The sequence below is a fragment of the Nematolebias whitei genome, chromosome 23 (assembly GCF_014905685.2).
Source record: "Nematolebias whitei isolate Nwh7 chromosome 23, NemWhi1, whole genome shotgun sequence".
Lineage (NCBI taxonomy): Eukaryota > Metazoa > Chordata > Actinopteri > Cyprinodontiformes > Rivulidae > Nematolebias > Nematolebias whitei.
In genome coordinates this window covers 16,424,611-16,443,256 of record NC_056520.1, presented here as the reverse complement: position 1 = coordinate 16,443,256, position 18,646 = coordinate 16,424,611, and the positions used below count along the sequence as shown (strand labels likewise).

The following is an 18,646-nucleotide window of genomic DNA, read 5'->3' as shown; positions in this document are numbered from 1 at the left end:
TAGCTATCTGTGTAGCTATCTGTGTAGCTATCTGTCTAGCTATATGTCTAGCTATATGTCTAGCTATATGTCTAGCTATATGTCTAGCTATCTGTCCAGCTATCTGTCCAGCTATATGTCTAGCTATCTGTCTAGCTATCTGTCTAGCTATCTGTCTATTTTTAGTTATGAAAGTACAAAAATAAATTTCAATGCTTTTCCGCTCAGAACTACATAGAATTGTGTTTTAGTTGAATATTTTTAGAACCTGGTAAAGACCAGATCAGATTGTTACGCCCTTATAAATTAAACCGTAGAACTTAAAAGAGGGTTCACCGTCTTTTTACCATGATATGGCCTCTTTTGTTGTGCATTGACAGGATGGTGAGGAACAGTGTGTGGAGGAACACAGCCAGCGATGCAGTCTGCTCCCATCAGGACCAGGCCCTCAGCAGCACAATGTTACTGATCAGGACCTACGGCCCCACTGCGTTTCTGCTCAGAGAGAGACAAACGGACAGAGAGGCCCAATACGTGAAGGTAAATCGCTCTGGGTTCATGCTCCTCACACAGCAGAGGAGGATTTTAACTCATGCTGTTGTTTGTAGGTCTTGTTGGGCGACCCGCATACGTGCACCTGTGCTGATTTCACCAGGAAGCGGGAGCTGTGCAAACACATCTGCTGGTATCCGTCTCACGCACATGCACACTTTTGACAAGACTGTAAACTCTTTTGTGTAGTTTACAAACTCTAAACTGATTCACTGAACTTTGTATTTACAGGGTTTTACTGCGTAAATTCGGACTACCCAGAGATCATGTGTGTAAGTTGTGTTTTCGTCGTCGTTGTATTTTATGCTACGTTTTTTTTCTAAACGGTTATTCGTAGCTCTGCAAATCAGTATTATTGTTGGGGATCTGTACCCTGAAGCCCCGCGATAATTGAAAAACCGCCATGTAGAAATAGTAGTACAAGTAGTAGTTTATTTTAGTATTTATTTATATCTGAAGGCATTTTATACCTTTCCCACGCTCTTGCAATATTCTAAACAATGTTTCTAAACTCTAAACTCTCTAAAAGAGCACAGAATGTCATGATTTCAGCTCCCTGCTTCCTCTGCTCTTTGCCACCTGCAAGCGTTCTTGGCCACGCCCACTTCTCCGCTCTGCAGGAGAACAGGTGATCAGCTGCTGGAGGAAGCTTATCTTGCAATATGTGCAGCCCAGAGGTGAAGTTTTTCTGCAGCTCTGGGCTGCACAAATGTGCTAAATAATTTAAAATTATTTATTTTAAATAAAAATTCCATGCCGATCGTGCGGCTCTTCCATCAATCATCCATTTGTGTGACATGTCCGATCTTATTTTGAACAACCTTTTTTTTAAGTAAATTTTTGCAGAAAAATAATGAAAACAGCATTTTGAGTATTGACATTTTAAATAAATAAAAAATAAAGCCAGTTTCATAAAAACTTGATTTTAGACCAAAAAAAGTTACAATTCTTTAACTTTTTAACATTTTGAAGCCTTTTAAGCTTAATTTGTAAACCGATCGATGCTCGAACTAAAGTTGCATTCGGGTCCAAAAAAATCTGACCCGACCCCGATCCGTAGCCATAATTTCCGAACCCGACCCAACGAATTACAGTAATTACAGGTCCAAACCCGAAAAAAAACCCCAGCATTTTTAATTAAGCTTTGACTGCTTATATAGTTATTAATGGTCCACAGACACGAGTGGCTAAAGGGGCAGAAGATTGGATCTAAGGGGGGTGTTTGTCCTTTCATGTCCGTCAAAGCGCATTAAGTCCCTGCTTCTGCATTCTGCATTATTCAGACACGGACCCTGCTCTGACATGTCAGATATTTTGGGATCTCACCCATTTGGGTCGTCGGCCGCGCGCGTCCACTGAGTGCAGCGGCTGAATGAACATCCATTTGGGCTTTGATGGATTGCTGCCTGGCAGTACCGGTAGTCCCATCTGAAGCTTAAGTGAAATTTTTTTTTGCCTCTTTCAAGGCCGGTCAGTGCGCGGTCAAATGGCTGCGTGCGGATGGTGATTGTATGGCAAGCCACGTTGCCAACCAGTTTGCTAATGATAAGATGGTCTCTGGGGTCTGCCCTCTCCCCCGTTGACTCCTCTGAGGTAGCCATAGCCAAAGTGGTTCAAAACATCAAAGTTCATGCGCAAAAATCCAGGTAAAAAAAATCCAACTATGTCCAGTCAGGTCATCTTGACAGTTTTTTTGTTGTTGAGACATTTCTTCCTTCATCCAAAGGACTTAATGAGTCCGAGGAGCCACAGACAAACTGAGTCCCACAAGCAGCGCACTCACATAGTGGACCAACCAGCTTGCTGGTGAGAAGACAGGTTCTGGGGCCCGCCCTCTTTATTGGTTGCGTTGAACCACTTTGGCTATGGCTGCCTCAGAGGAGTCGACAAGGGAGAGGGCGAACTCCAGAAACCATCTCATCCCCAAAAAACTGGTTGGTCTACTATAGTAGTGTGCTGCTTGTGGGACTGAGTTTTTTTTTTTTTTTTCTCCTCGGACTGATGAAGTCCTTTGGATGAAGGATGAAACGTCTCAACAACAACAACAACAACAACAACAACAACAACAACAACAACAACAACAACAACAACAACAACAACAACAACAACAACAAAAAAGCAACAGTCCAGATGACCTGACTGAACTTTGTTGGATCTGTCAGAACTCAGTTTTTTATTTGTTTCCTCTCATTCCGTTCTGTTTTTCTGTGTAAAGTTTTGGGCTCATCCTGTGTGTCCCGCTGCTGACACATGTTAAAAATATCTGCTTCAGATTCGTACCAGGATGGACTTGTGGACAGGGAGGTCTTGGAGCTGCTCCATAGTTTACAACCCGGGACGGAGCTCGACGCCTCGGGGACTCTGGGACTAGCGGTTCCAGGTCCGGAGGCTGTAAGCGTCTGCCGGAAAGCGATCCAGGCTGAGGATGTGTGTCCCATCTGTCAGGAGGAGCTGCTGCAGAAAAAACAGCCTGTGTCTTACTGCAGGTGGGTCTCAGGATGAAGTTCTGCATCATCGACCAGAACATGACCCTGTGCAGAATCATGGTCTCGCCTCTGCACATCCACTTGCTGACCCAGAGTGTCGCATGTAATAAAATGATATCTGAACCCCCAGATTATGACAGGAAGTTAGCGTTTTGCTGACAGAGTTCCTGCAGTGTCCCGTTCTGTCCTTGTCCCCCTCAGGTTCGGCTGTGGCAACAATGTCCACATCTCCTGCATGAAGGTGTGGGCGGACCGCCAGGCTCTGTCGGAGCAGCAGTGGACGGTGAGGTGTCCTCTGTGCAGGCAGTGCTTCGGCTCTGCGAAGCTGCTCAAGGAGCAGGCGAAGAACGCTGCACTGCTCTTCACCGCTGCAGAAAGAGAAAAGCCCAACAAACACCTGGGGGCGGTCTGCCACAGCTGCCAGGCCTGCCCCATCTCTGGTACCTGTTTCAGGTAAGATGCCCGGTTCACTGCAGACATCAGTGTTACCAAAAACACATGGAAAGTCTTATACTTAAATTTTCCACATTTTCCACAAAAACACATAAAAATTACAGACCTAACGTTCCCAAACCTCAATGTCTCAGGAGAAAACTGCTCTGTTGGAGTTCAAATTGTGTTAAAGATGGTTGGTTTGTTTTTTTTGTCCTGGCTAGGTTCAATTATCTGCCATCTTGAACTGGACTGATTCCAAAAGAAACGGCTGTTGATGTACCGTATTTTTCGAACTATAAGGCGCAATATCAATGAACGGGTCTGTTTTCATACATAAGGTGCATTAAGCGAAACAAAACAGTCAGATAAGTCAAACTTTATTCAACTCATTCACAATAACCACATAAAATGGGCTCGAGGTCAGAAGCACAACCAGAATTAATACATGAGGCGCACCAGATTATAAGGCTCACTGTCGATTTTTGAGAAAATTAAAGGATTTTAAGTGTGCCTTATAGTCCGACAAATACGGTACTTCAAAGGATTACTTTCTGAGAGTTTCATCCACTGGTTCATAAGATGTTTTGCTAACAGACACAACGGGTTGTGCAATGTTAAGTGGTCTGAGCATGCGTTGTGAATGTCTCATCAACCACCACACTCAGTATCTGTAAAATTGACAGACCTTTTTTTCCTTTCTTTCATATTTTTCTGCTTTTCAAGATCAGTTGGCCTTGGCGGCCATTTTAAATTGGGTTTGTTTCAAAAACTAAAGCCAGTGTCTCACTCAACTGTGACTGTTGGAGGCCAGCTGGGGGAGTCAAAACTGTGAGAAAATGGGAGAAATTTTCAGTTGCTGTCTCATTGAACTCTGTTTGCAATAGAGGGTGACACTGAAGTGGATTTTCATTCCTGTCCCATCCCACTCCCACAAAAAAAAAAAAAAATCTGGTCTGTCCCACTCCCAGGCCAGAGTAAAATAAAAACTCCTGTCCCATCCCACTCCCGGTAACATGACTCCCACCCCTGTACCACTCCCATTTTTTTTTCTTCGTTTAGTTTTTAGGAAATACATTGAATTTGATTTAATTTTCTACCCATTCCTTTTTATATTACTTTGTGTTCTGCAGTTTTAAAGGATATGGCAACAGGAACAGTTCATCTGTGGTGAAATAGGGAGGCATTTATTGCCTTAATCCGAACAAAAAAACCTTCACTAAAGGGCTCAAAACACAAATAATCCATGGCCTATGTTTCCTATAGTTTTTCTATGGAGGATCAGCTGCTAAGTCCCTGTTACTAGCTCTTTTGGAGGTCAGTTACAGTAAAAACAAAATTTAAAGAATAACCGTACATGGGTCACACCATGTCTACCGTTTCCTTTAAATGGTGACATTAACTTTATGTTTTAAATTACTTAAACAAAAAAAAATGCACAAAGCAAGAGAACTGTCCTCAACCTTCACATACTGTACCTGAGTTTTGGAAAAATGTGCCTCTTGAGGCCACTCGTCCCTGACTCGCTGGAGTACTTGACTTAAACTAAACACGTTTTCCAAGCAGCATACAGCGTGTTAACACCGTCACACTCAACTCTCATGAAGTTCAGGATTATTTGAGACTTTCCTGCCAGTTCCGACTAACAGATACGTCGTTACTTCTGAATTTGCGTTGCAAATCTATTTTTACCACATCAATTTCTCTGCTAGTGTTTACTCTCTTCATTGCTGTTCTTTGAATTTCAGCAGAAAGCAGCAACCGGAAGCACTGTTGGCTTCTGGGCAGTGTAGTTCTTTTGACTTGCGATACAGTGTAGGCTTATTGAAAGAAAACTACAAAATGGCGGCACCTGTCCGATGTATTTATTTGTTTTATTTGTAGATTTTTTTGTCCTATTGGTTGGTTCCCACTCCCAACTGCTTCTGTTAACTTCTTGTCCCATACTGCCCCAATCACGTGAGTAATATTAAAGTTGACACCCGTCCTGCAGAAATCACATGACCTGTGGTATTCCCGAAAAAATGTCAGCCTCTGGTTTTGCAAGCGTCTTCACTTTCTCCTGCATTTTAAAGTTGAAGCCCAAACAGATGTTTTTTGGGGTGCCACCATGTTATATTTCTAAATCCAGAGGCGGCACACTCAGGATGTGGGTCTGTACCTTCAGTGTAAAAGTTCCACCTTCACACCCTCCTAACTTGCTAATAGGCTGTCAATCAAACTCTGACACGACACAGTTCTAAAAAGCCTCGAATAAGTAATAGAAACTACAATAGTATTTCAAAAGTATATTTGAACATACAGCAGAAATGTAAAAGCTCAAGAAAAACTTAGTTGAAAAAAAAATTTGAAGTATATTTTTATTTTTTTGTTAAAAAAATGTCCCATTTATTTGCATGTAGAGGCGGGGCTTAAAATTGGACAGGAGCCAACCACGAGGGAGCGTTTGCCTTGTGTACATCCTCCGGCTCCTGCTTTTATCTTTAATTATGGTATTTGAATATGAATATGAATACAACAATGTTCAGTCAGGTCATCTGGGCGGTTTCTTTTTTTAGTTGAGACATTTCGTCTTCATCCAAAGGACTTCATCAGTCTGAGGAGCCACACACAAACTCGGTCCCACAAGCAGCACACTCGCATAGTGGGTCAACTAGAAACCAACTTATCAGCAGCAAACTGCTGCTTGTGGGACTGAGTTTGTGTGTGGCTCCTCGGACCAATGAAGTCCTTTGGATGAAGGATGAAACGTCTCAACAAATAAAGTTGTTTAAATGACCGGACTTAACTTTGTTAGGTTTTTTTTTACCTGGATTATTGAGCACGAACTTTGATGTTTTGAACCACTTTTGGCTATGGCTGCCTCAGAGGAGTCACTGGGGGAGAGGGTGGGCCCCAGAAACCATCTTATCACCAGCAAACTGGTTGGCCCACTATGGGAGTGTGCTGCTTGTGGGACTGAGTTTGTTGTGGCTCCTCAGACTGATGAAGTCCTTTGGATGAAGGTTGAAACAGCTCAACAACAAAAAAAAAAAATGTCCAGATGACCTGACATAACTTTGTTGGATTTTGTACCTGGATTATTGAGCATGAACTTTGATATCGATAGTTGTTTTAGACATTTGATGAATATTTTCCGAGAGTGTTATCAAACCTGTCTCATGATACGTGTTATTTTGCTAACAGACTGACAAACATACACACAAATTGCTCACCTTTCAAGGTAGAAAGTGTTGTTTTAGCACATTTAGATTATTGGTTTACTTGTAGGCATCCATCAATATTGGATGCTTTTATACCAACAAAACGGCTGCCTTTATTAAAAGGCTGCCATCTGTTGAATGAGGTTCTACTACAGTTCACGTTTGTTTTCCAGATGTACCGTCTGCAGTTGCCTCCATCTCTGTAAGGACTGCGTTCAGAAAGGCTGCCACTCACAGCATCCACTCGCTTCAAAAGCCGTAAGCCATTTGGACTAAGCTCTCAGTTCCTAAACTGAAAACTTCAGCTTTTACTTTTCTTTTCACCAGCTAAATATCAAAACCAGATCGTTTCTACTGCTTGTAGCGGTATAAAATAAAACAGTGCTTCCAGTGGTTGTAGAGTAAAAACAGTTATCTGTGCACATAAACAGACAAGAAGAGCGAAGTGGATTCTTGTAGCAGACGACCCGACAGGTGACCGAACAGGACTTACTTGTAATCCACATCATGAAAGGTAAGTTCTAATCAAGTTCTGATGTCCCATTCTCATTGTTGCTGAATCTCCCTCCTCTCCTTGTCAGGACTGTTGCAGAACTTTTACCAAATAAAATTTTGGAGCATCTGCCCTTAGTCAGAGTGAGATCGAGGTCTCAGCTTTTGAAAGAGGGGATGCAGTGTCGGATCTGTCTGCAGGGTTTTAGTTTGGGTCAGAGTGTCCGAAGTCTGCCCTGCCGCCACAAGGTAAAGTTGGCGCTGAGAACCACTCATTAGCTACTTAAATACAATGCTACATTTAGAGGAAATTGGAAAACAGTAAGATGTGATAGGCTTCACATCTATGTACAAGTCAGAGAAAACAAGCCCACTCTCTTATTTTTGTGTTTTACTTATCAGGACCAGGGCTTAATTTGTAAACCGATGGATGCCGGAATATAAATAGTGGGCGGGCTGGTGGGGGAGGATCTGGGGGTCCTGCCCCAAAAAAATTTGAATAAAGTAGATGTGATTTCCTGCATCTTGGTGTATTTTAACGGGTTGTTAAACATCTACGTTTACTCCGCTTCTGTCAAGCATACTATCCCCCTCGTCCTTACTTGATGGTTCTGAGCCCGACTCCTCCGTCTGTTCATGGCGGCTGACTGTGGGCTCCTGCCCACGTACGACTTCCTGGTTGGCTCGGCACTCACCCCCACCACACTTTTAGGGGTGGAGATTTTTTTAAGGGTAGAAGCGGAAATGCTACTTGAAGGGGCAACTCATATGTGATATTAAGAAGTCATGGCTGTTGTGTTTAAAATGAGTGTTTATGTAATTATTTTCAGTCTACGAATCCAGTATAAGTTTTATTCATTCAAGGCAGTCTTATTTGTTCATTTTAATATTAGTAAACCTGAGAGTTACTGGATCCAACCAAACAGGTGTATGCTCAGTCTTTTCCATTTCACCTGCTGAAGCTTGTAACTTCTTCAGAGTGGTCACAGGTATCTTGGTGGTCCCTCTTACTATTCTCCTTCTTGCATTTGTCAGACAGTTAGCTGGGACGTCCTGCTCTTGGTAGATTTACACATGCTCCATATCCTTTCCGTTCCTTGATGATGAATTTAACAGAACTTCTAGGGATGTTGGGAAATCCTTTTGTATCCATACTGGCTTGTGCTTTTCAAAAATCTTTTCTCGGAGTTGAATTAGAGAAGCTCCTTTAAAAGTACACTTGTTTTACATAACATGTTTTTATTTAATTTACGTTACTTTATAGAATTTGATTTTTCTTTATTTTTTTTGTAAAGAAGGCTGATTTTTATCGATCGTGTTTGATTTGCGGCAGCAATAAAAAAACTGAAACATTCAAAGGGTCACTGTAAATTGAACTGAATTTACAGACTCTTCAAAATAACTGAACTATCCCTTTTAACGTTCAGACAACTTCTGATTGTGACTTTTAATAAATATTCTTATTCACACTTAAATGGCTAATATTTTTACTGAGACATTGCTTCTCATAAATTACAAATAAAACCACCTGACTGTGCCATTTGTAAAGTTACACAGTCAAAAATTAATAGCAATATTTTGGTTTATTAGGCCTTTCATAAGAAAAAAATAGTTTGTTTTTTTAAAAGTCATATTTTCACAATGTTAGTCATACATTTATAAATGTCATAGTTCCAAACTAAATATCTAATTTCCAAGCTAAATATTTATTTTTAAACTGAACATTTAATTTCCAAACTAAACATTTAATTTCTAAGCTAAACATTTAATTCCTAAACTAAATATTTAATTTGCTATTTAAACATTTAACTCCAACCTAAATATTTATTTTCCAAGCTAAATATTTAATTAAAAAAATATATATATATATATTTAATTTGCTAACTAAATATTTAGCTCGGACCTAAATATTTATTTTCCAAACTAACCACTAAATTTTCCAAATAAATAATTAACTTGCAAGCTAAATATTTAGCTAGCAAGTTAAATGTTTAGCTCAGAGCTAAATATTTACTTAGCAAATTAAATATTTAGTTTATGAATTAAATGTTTAGCTTAGAAATTAAATGTTTAGTTTTGAAAATAACTTTAGCGTGGAAATTAAATATTTAATTTACACCTAAATATTTAGTTCACTAACTAAATATTTATCTTGCACGTTAAATATTCAGTTTGTAAAATAAACATTTAGCTTGGACATAAACATTTAGTTTGTAAATTAAATATTTGGCATGGAGCTAAATATTTAGCTTGCTAACTAAATATTTAGCTTGCAAGTAAGTATGTAGTTTGTAAATTAAATATTTAGCTTGTAAATTAAATATTTAGTTTGGAACTATGACATTTATAAATGTATGAATACCATGGTGAAAATATGATTTTGAAAAAAAACCTTTTTTTTAATTTTTTTTATGAAAGGCTAAATAAACCAAAATATTGCTGTTAATTTTTGACTGTGTAACTTTACAAACGGCGCCTCATACCTGACAGAGTGACTCATTAGATGATGTATAAATGTAGAAAGTCTGCTGCGATAAAGAGTCTGGAATGACGTAAAAAATAAAAAGGTTATATCTCTTCAGCCTTAATAGTATTATTAAACATCAGGCTGTATGTTTTAATTAGACCAGGTTCACTTATTGATTCCCCGACGTGTTTTCAGTTGTGAGTTTAGGAGTTACTGATGCTCTCTGTTTATGATCACATTAGGTTACAGCATTAACGTAACTAGCGACCAGCTACAACAGAGCCAGTGGTGGGAACAGCTAACCAAAAAGTTAACTTCACTAACCCATTTTCCACTAAAAAAAAAAAAAAAAAAAAACCCGCTAAACGTAAAAAAAAATTAGCAGGAGCTAACAACAAACAGCTAACTGCTCAGACGACTGTCACATAGTCTGTGTCACACGTCTTCGTCTCCGAAGCTGCATCGACCAGTCACGTCAAGTGTACACGTAGTGAGCCAATAGCGTGCCTAACAGACTCTTGAAGACACGCCCACAACAGACATGAACAAGCTTGTGAATTTTCTTAGCGGACTTAAAGTTTTGAGAAACCTAATTCAGCAGAAGCTAATTCCATTAACGGTTTCCAAAGTTAGTGTTGGATAAATAAATATTCTTTCATCATCTACTTTTACAAAAATAAGCCACTCTGAGGACACGAGAAGATTTTTAACCGGTCTTTTATTTGCAAGGGCAGAGTTCACAACAAGCCAAAAGTTACATACTTGGTTTTCGGTCATGAATATCTGCACCGGACAGTGAGGCAGGAAGTGTTTTATAATACACGCTTATCAGACAAAGGCGAGGTCAAGACGACCCAGTTTACAGACTCGGGGACGACCTTGGATTTATCAGGTGCGCCTGCAGGCTCCTCTCTGAGAGGAAAAACAAGTCTTAGTGACAAACATCCATAAACCTTTACCAAGATTCCCTTGACAGTTAGCGAAAACGCTAGTCCGCTAAATGAAAAATTTGTTCCACGTTAGCGGATTAGCGGAACTGTGCCCACCACTGAACAGAGCTAACCAACACTAGCATAGTCAGGTACTGATAGGTGATTAATTTCCACAAATTCTCTTATTAATAAGAACTTTTTTTAACAAACAAATGTGTTTTAAACTCAGTGAAGTAGCACAGTTAACAGCAGGATGAATCAACTTCCTTTCTTTAACTTGAACTTAGGTTGTCTATAAAACAGGTAACTTTTTTGTGAGTTCAGCTTCAGTAGAAGTTGGGTTGGAGGTTTAGCTGCCCATCAGTTTAGCACTGACAAATGTAGGTCTGCTGAGGTTTACTCTAACAGACAAAGTGGCACAAAGAGTGGGCACAGTCATCCACAGTCTTCAATGGCTTATTTAAAGTCAAACTTCTAGTTCAGTACTTGAAATAATACATGCTCAAGTAAAAGTACAAACTGGATAAATTATTTAAAAAGCACAAAATACACTGAAATGAAACTCAATTACTGTAATGTGAATACCGTACTTTCCGCCGTACACGTCGCATCAGTCCATCCATCCATCCATTATCTTTACCTGCTTGTTCCATTTTGGGTCATGGGGGTCGCTGGTGCCCATGTCCAGCAATCACTGTGCGAGGGGTGGGGTACACCCTGAACGGGTCGCAAGTCCATCACAGGGCCACATAGAGACAAACGAGACAAACAACCATTCACTCTCTCACTCACACTTAGGGACAATTTAGAGTTACCAATCAGCCTAACATGCATGTTTTTGGTCTGTGGGAGGAAACCGGAGTACCCGGAGAAAACCCACGCATGCACGGAGAGAACATGCAAACTCCACCCAGAAAGGCCCCCGGACCGGGGTTTGAACCAAGAAGTGGAAAAAAAATCATAAATAAGTCGCTTCGCCGTATAAGTTGCATCTATTATGCGACACTGCTAACGCGTTGCGTTTGTTATGCGTCACCGCTGACAAACCCGGAAATGTGAGCCAGCGTTGTGCCAAAAATCAATTGGTTACCAAATGGCGGCCGCGTGAGTATGAACAGGAGGACTTTAGCAAGAATTTAACAAGATTACCACTTAAAAACAATTATTTGTTTGCTCTAAATTATAGCAAAGATGTGTCTCAGTTGAACTTTTCCTTAATAAATGCACTTTGATGGTCAACTCAGCTGCATTTCACCTGGGCGGCGCTGCGAAATGAAGCTGATTTAAAGTTTGCTCCAAGAGTTCCGGAGTGAGATGACGGTGGCTGCTTTGGCAAGCCAAGTGTCTCATTAATAGCCACTTTTACCTATTAATGAGACACTTTGCTTGCCATAATGCTTGAGAGCCCTCTAGTGGCTGAAAATGGTAGTGTTCAATATTTTCCATGTCAGAATGAATTAAATCGTCAGATCTCAGCCAAAAGTTGTGTTATAAATAAGGGTAAAAAAAAAGTTGTTTCAGACTTGCAAATTTATGCAAAAAAGTGCGACGTATATGGTGAAAAATATGGTAAATGTAATCTGTTACTTTCCACCTCTGCCTGATACACAAAACACTAGAATTGTCTTCTTCCGTAGATGTAATGGAAATGACTAAAATGAGCATCATGTTTAGAGAAACCTCATCCAACTCTCATTTCAACATTTTTTTTGTGTGTGTGCACTATAGTTCCACATGGACTGTGTGGACCAGATCCTCCTGGAGAAAAACTCCTGTCCTTTGGATGGATTTATCATTTCTGGTCCTTTAACTCGTCGCACGGCTGACAGGAAGACCCTTGATAAGATGGCCTCTGACGTACAGCAGGAAAACAACTTACAGGACCCGTTTGTCTCAGGAGTGGCCATCACAAGGAGCTCTTAAGGTACTGACAGACACATGATGCCTTTAAACACCCCACAACAAATGAGTCGCAGCAGAAGGGGAGGAAAGAAGGAAACAAACTCTGCTCATGGCTGAAAGCAGCATTTCCTTAAACTATTTTAGACAAGTCTAACAAAGTTAAATCAGGTCCCCTGGATGGACTCAAAAAAAAAAATTAAAATCTTAAAGACTTCTTGAGTCTGAGGAGCTGTAACAAACTCATATATAGCACCTCCTCACAGTCTCTCTCAAACAAACGTTCCTCTCCATCATTGATGTGAACATCTTCATTCAATTCTATTCAGTTTATTTCTACAGCACCAAGTCACAACAGAAGTCATCTCTGGGCAGAAACATTCATATATATATAAACAAGTTAACATTATCTGAGGAGCAGATTAACTTTTGTTTAACCAGGCAAATCCCACTGAGATCACAATCTCTTTTGCAACGGAGGTCAGAGCCCTCGTGTTTTTGGTCTGTGGGAGGAAACCGGAGTACCCGGAGAAAACCCACGCAAGCACGAGAAGAACATGCAAACTCCACACTGAAAGACCCCAGGTCCAATCGGGGATTGAACCCAGGATCTTCTTGCTGTGCGGCAACAGTGCTAACCACTGAGCCGTCGCGCTGCCAACTTCATCCCAGACTCTCATCTTGAGCAAGCACGAAGGCGACAGTGGAAAGAAGAAACACCCTCATGAGGAAAAAAATATTAGCAAGCAGTCCTGAGCCTGGATCTGCTTTGACCGGCTGGGTTTGAGAGGAACAGGAAGGAGGAACAGATACACAATGGCAGGTCAAGAATCATGTTACGATAGAAACACTATCAAATGAAAACTATTCAATTTTTACAATTCGTTTAATAAAGTTTAACAATTCATTTAAGGAAATGAGGTAAATGTGTCCTCTAGTAGTCTTAACAACAAGCCAACACTAACTATAGGATTTATCAAAAAGGAAAGTCTTAAGCCTGGTCTTAAAACTGGACAATGGGTCAGTCTTACGGACAGAAACTGGAAGTTGGTTCCACAAGAGGAGCCTGATAACTGGAAGATCTTCCTCCCAAACTGTTTTTGGAAACTCTAGGAGCCGCAAGTAAGCCTGCATCTAAAAAAGTGGTCAGGTCCTCTGGACGTTCAAAAAAAAACCCAAAACAAAACAAAAAAATTGTAGAAACGTTTCGTCTTTCATCCGAAAGTTGAACCCAGAGGCCTCCACCCCTGTTTAATGACGGACGGTTTCTTTTCACAAAGATGGCCTCCTTTACTCCTCTCTAAAACCATTGTTCCTCTCTGTCCAGGGTGTGAACATCTTCATCCCTGAAAGAGTGACCGCTGGCCTGGAGATGAGTGTAGACCGCAGAGTCCTGGCCTGATGATGTTGCTCTTCTGTGCTGGTCCATCCTTTTGGCCAGTGGCTGTTTAGTTTCCCCGATGTAAGACTGATCACAGCCCTCCTGACACTGAACAGCATACACAACATTACTGTTTGTGCCGGTGGACTGGATCTTTGGGATGAACCAGTCTTTGCCGTAATGTATTTTGGTGGTTGAAAGCCACTGGGACGTTATTGAGCATGCGTCAGGATATTTTAGGTCGTTTTCACACTAGATAGTCCGGTAGACTCAGTTCGGTTCGGGACCAATATTCATGAGCTTTTGTTTACATTTGAGCTGGTGCGTTTGCATTCACACTGTACTGTGCAGTCGAGTCCACCTGTTGAACCAACCTATTCCCCCGCTCGCCTGTGGGGGCGCTGCACCAAGAACTACTGAAAGAAACAACACAAAAACCTCTGAAGACACGTCTTCTTCTTCTTCTGTAAATAAAAATAAAAACTAAGTGGCATCAAGTTTTAGCAGTTTTAGGAGTTATATTTTGTCATTTTTCAAAAATGGACTTGGCATGAGCAGAAGATGAGACAGAAGACCATGGAGAATATTGTTTTTCCCACAAGGCAGCTGACGGCTCCATATAAGGTCAGAGCAATGCGTGTTTGTTTACCCTGTGGAGCGGGGCTCGGTCTGTTTGCATTCACACTGTACTCGAACCGCGCTGGAGTTCGCTTCTACCGGACCGAGACCTAGGTTTTAGCCCGGGCCAGAGTTCGCCTTTTTGTTCCGTGACAGAGTTCGATGGCGCGTTCACACCTCCCTAAACGAACCGGACTTTCTAGGAAAACGAGCTAGAGTTCGATTAAAGCGGACTAAACAGGGCTGGTGTGAATGCACCCTTAGACAAAACGCCTACTCAAGAGTCTCCAGAGCCCAACAAAATGTGTCCCTGTGAAGTGTGTCAGAGAGCAGCTAAAGGTGACACTTTTTATTGGTTAAAGCAAACAAGAATCATAAAACACTGTGACCGTGGCTCGACTGCAGCGAAGAACACAAGGGATTCAAGCAGAATCACTTCTGTAGATGAACAGATGCTGGGATATATTCATCATTTAACGCGGGTTCCTCATTTTTCTGGACTGAATAAAACGTGCATTGAATTTAAGGAAATGCAAAGTGAGACGTCATTTATATTTGACCCATCAAAATGAATGCGGTCATTTATTTACAGAATCAAATTTAACATCAAACATTTACATTAATTTGGCAAATTATGAAAATAACAATATAAGCAATCAATCAGGAAAAATCATACGGCCATGATTTTTCCGTTGCTGCACCAAAGACATTTATGAAAACTGTACAACTATGATCTTTTGCCCACATGAATGTGGGTGAGCATTTTACACAGACATTTCTAAATATCTGGAAGAATTTCTACTTGATAGAAAAGTTTAAAGATGGAAAGAAGTTTAGAGGGAGTTAAGATGGTATGTGAGGGAAATTAAGTGTTCACCAGAATCGACACTCTCCGGCTTTCTTCAGCTTTTCCTTACAGTACACTTAGGTGATGAAATCGGCTCCTTTACCTGGAGATGTCTCAGGTGAGATTCCGTTTAACGCACCCTTTCAGCGTCTCAGTAGGATGCTGTTACTCGTCCGAAGTAATGGCGAGGCTCTGTTCGACACATATTCACCTCAGTGGAAAATGTTATAATCCCATGGAACTCGGGAGAGCTTTGTTGTCATGTCAGGAACTCCAACAGCACTCCATCAGAACTCAGCAGAACTTGAGTAGACTCTCACCGAACTCTACGCTCTCAGAACTCTTAGAACTCCGACAACTCTCCAACTCTCTAGAAGTCTGACAACTCTCCAACTCTGTGTAGACCAGGAAGTACTGACATTTTAAAGACTCTTTCCCGGTTCACTTTTTGGGATTTGTTCATTGGTCAGAAACGACCAGACGGGGTGGGTTTTGTGACGTAAGAGGTTAGAGACAGCGAGAATTGTTATGAGACAGGTCAGAAATGTTCTCACAGACCGAGAGGGTTTTGTTTTGGCGTGTTTAAGAAACAGGTGGAAAAACATCTATATTTATGTCTGAGAGGATTCTAAAACATGACAGTTTAACATAACAACTTGTTTTTCGTTTGACTGTAACCTTGGAAACGCACACACTTGCTCATTCAAAGGCAGAAATCAGAAAATGCCTAAACTCTGCAACAGCTTTTGACATGAGAATAAAAATCATTACTCAGTTAATAAAATTGATTAGTTCACTGCAACATCTAAAATGGTTTGAACTAAGACACTTTGATTATCAACATTTGAACAATAGTAATGATAATAAAACAGAGAGTGTTCTTTTCACTTGAATCTTCAAGAGAGAAAGTCTCAGGATGGGTGAACCTGTATTTCTGAGTTCAAATGAATGAAATGACAGTTCCTGTCCCACAAGGTTCTAAAGGTCAAGAGTTTTGACCTTAGACTTAGTTTCGACGTAGGCCTAGTCCACTACAGTCCCCCCTTTGGAAATCATCACCTGTCCATGGAGATGAATTCCAACTATGGACTTACGTCGTCGATTGTCCTTGAAGCTTGATGTAATCCAGCAAAGAAACAAGAGTCAAGAGTAATCCAGCAAGGAAAACAAAAGTCAAGGTAATTCCACAATGTTCTTGGTAATTCCATTGTGTTGATTATAATTCCATATCGTCTCGATAATTCCATTGTAGCAATGCTTTAACCCCTTGGAAACAGAGTCTGTAATCCACTGGAAAAAGTCATATAATCCACAATGGTAAATCCACAACGATTGGAAGTGTTGATTAATCAGCATACAGAGGGGTACCCTTGGGTTGAACTGAAGAAGCGGCCACTGGATGAAGAGTGGAGACCAACGTCAGGACTGCAGGTCGCCTCCAGCGAAGGTTGTCTCCAGCGACGTCCAGCCTGTGCCGTTCTGGTTCAATGTGTCATGCAATTATGTGGTTTAAGGTGGGCCTATGAAGGGGATTTTACATAAGGCCTTAAACTATATGCACCTGGTGTGTAAGCTATTATGGTTGGGAACAGCTACAACTACCAGTTAAGGGGTGGAGCATGCTGAAAGGGGTAACTACAGGGGTTTAAGCCTATAGAAAAGGGTTCCAAACTATTTTTCCATTTCTAACTTGGCTTAAGTTAGCTTTACATGGCAAAATATAGTTTGGTTCAAATGTCTGTTGTCTTGTAGACGAACGACTTGAGATTGGGTGTTTGGTTTCCCCATAAATGTTTTGGAAGTCTATGGCGAGACTTATCAAAAAGAATTAGCTATCCCCCCGAATAGAATTGTTCGAGTAGGTTCGGCTTAAGCGTTGTGAGATCAATGTAGATTATGGTACTTAAAGTAGCAATAATATACATTGACTCCGCAAAGATTGCAATTTAATGAATGAACTGCATGTTGGCATGGTCAAAGGCTTCTTAGTCTCTAACTTACTACACACAAGATTCATTCTTACCTCAGAAACAACCAAAATCAACTAAACAACGTTTCAACACCGACAAGAGTAGTGACTAAGCATCTAGAAACATCGTTTCACTGCTCCTCCTCACCCTGGTTGTCAGTTTCAGTCACGTTGTCCCGTGTGAGTGGCTTCTTTGCGGACCCGCTTACGCGAGGCATAATCATATCGAGGTGCGCTGCATGGCGATCCACGTCGACTCGGAGTGACGTTTGGCCCCGGGACAGGGATGCGAGTATCCCACACAATACGAGGGTTATCGTCATTAGCAGGGCTATGATTAATGTGTCCGCGCTCGACCACGCATAGTTAATTGGTTGGATCGGGTTCTTAGTTGTGGACCTGAGGGACTTGAGAACTTGGTTTATTGGTTCCACGTCGACGACTTGGGTGCCTTCAAAACGGATCCTTCCCAGAGTCTCTGGATCTATGTCTATAGACATATTTCTCAGGTACTCTGAGTCATCCAGAGTCGTGTCCCATCGTTCCGGATCGAGGTGATAGAGCGTCAAATCACCAATGTGTATGGTTGTTCCCTGGGGAACACTGATCCACATCGTTTTGTCCGGTAACGTCAAAGGTCTATTTGCCCCGGGTTGATCGTAGGCTATGATCGCCTGTCTTTGAGGAGCGTTCACTAGCCAACGAGAGCCAATTATTTCCGCTTTTGCATCTTTAGCCAGGTGTCGAGGCGTTACGGTCGTTGAGCACTTAGAATTTTCCGGAATAGGTGTTAATCCGCATATGCCCGCGGTTTTATTCCACATAAACGGTTTGCTCGGGCACAGATAGTGTATCTCCCGAGTGAGAACACACATCTGCAGGTTTGGAGCTAGGTAAACTGAGGGGTTGTCGTCGTGGTACGCAACCATCCTTGGTGTGTCAATTTGAACATGGTTTTCGCCGTGCCAATTGCCAACATTTACGACGTCCCTGAGTCTATATATGCCGTTTGAGGGAATTATCGGTAGGTTGATAATGAACGCCATTTCAAATGTTTTGTGATTGACATAGATTGGGATTGCGCCACCGAGAGTGTAAGCCAGGTGTGCCTGTGTTTGCGTAACTTTTTCGTGCGTAGCGGAGCTGAGGATGTCGTTCACCATCTGTAGAGAGACTAGATACGGTGGGATCCTACCGGTGGCTAGTGTATCTACCGACGAACTGATATCTCTAAGCATGTCAGCAAAAATCCTATCCATTAGGTGTGCGACAGCGTAATCCGCTTCAACCTTAAGGGCTAACTCATTTACCGCTATTACGAGGGCTTTGATCTCTTGGGTGTGAGTCAAGAGGGTGAAGATTACCAGTAGTGGTATCATCATTGTCCTA

The 18,646-nt window shown here is 41.3% G+C and overlaps 1 protein-coding gene across 1 annotated transcript; it reads left to right on the top strand.

The window, feature by feature from the left end:
• Positions 1-360: 360 nt before the first annotated feature.
• Positions 361-12,466, top strand: zswim2 (zinc finger, SWIM-type containing 2). Its single transcript, XM_037696792.1, has 9 exons — positions 361-519; positions 588-664; positions 763-803; positions 2,804-3,017; positions 3,219-3,470; positions 6,826-6,910; positions 7,084-7,166; positions 7,234-7,393; positions 12,272-12,466. The coding sequence occupies exons 1-9, from the start codon at positions 361-363 to the stop codon at positions 12,464-12,466; spliced, it is 1,266 nt and encodes a 421-aa protein (XP_037552720.1).
• Positions 12,467-18,646: the final 6,180 nt, after the last annotated feature.

Coding starts and splice junctions, on each gene's coding strand:
- zswim2 (XM_037696792.1), top strand. CDS start 361: ATGGTGAGGAACAGTGTGTGGAGGAACACAGCCAGCGATGCAGTCTGC. Junction 520..587: donor GAGAGGCCCAATACGTGAAG/GTAAATCGCTCT, acceptor TGTTGTTTGTAG/GTCTTGTTGGGCGACCCGCA. Junction 3,471..6,825: donor ATCTCTGGTACCTGTTTCAG/GTAAGATGCCCG, acceptor TTTGTTTTCCAG/ATGTACCGTCTGCAGTTGCC.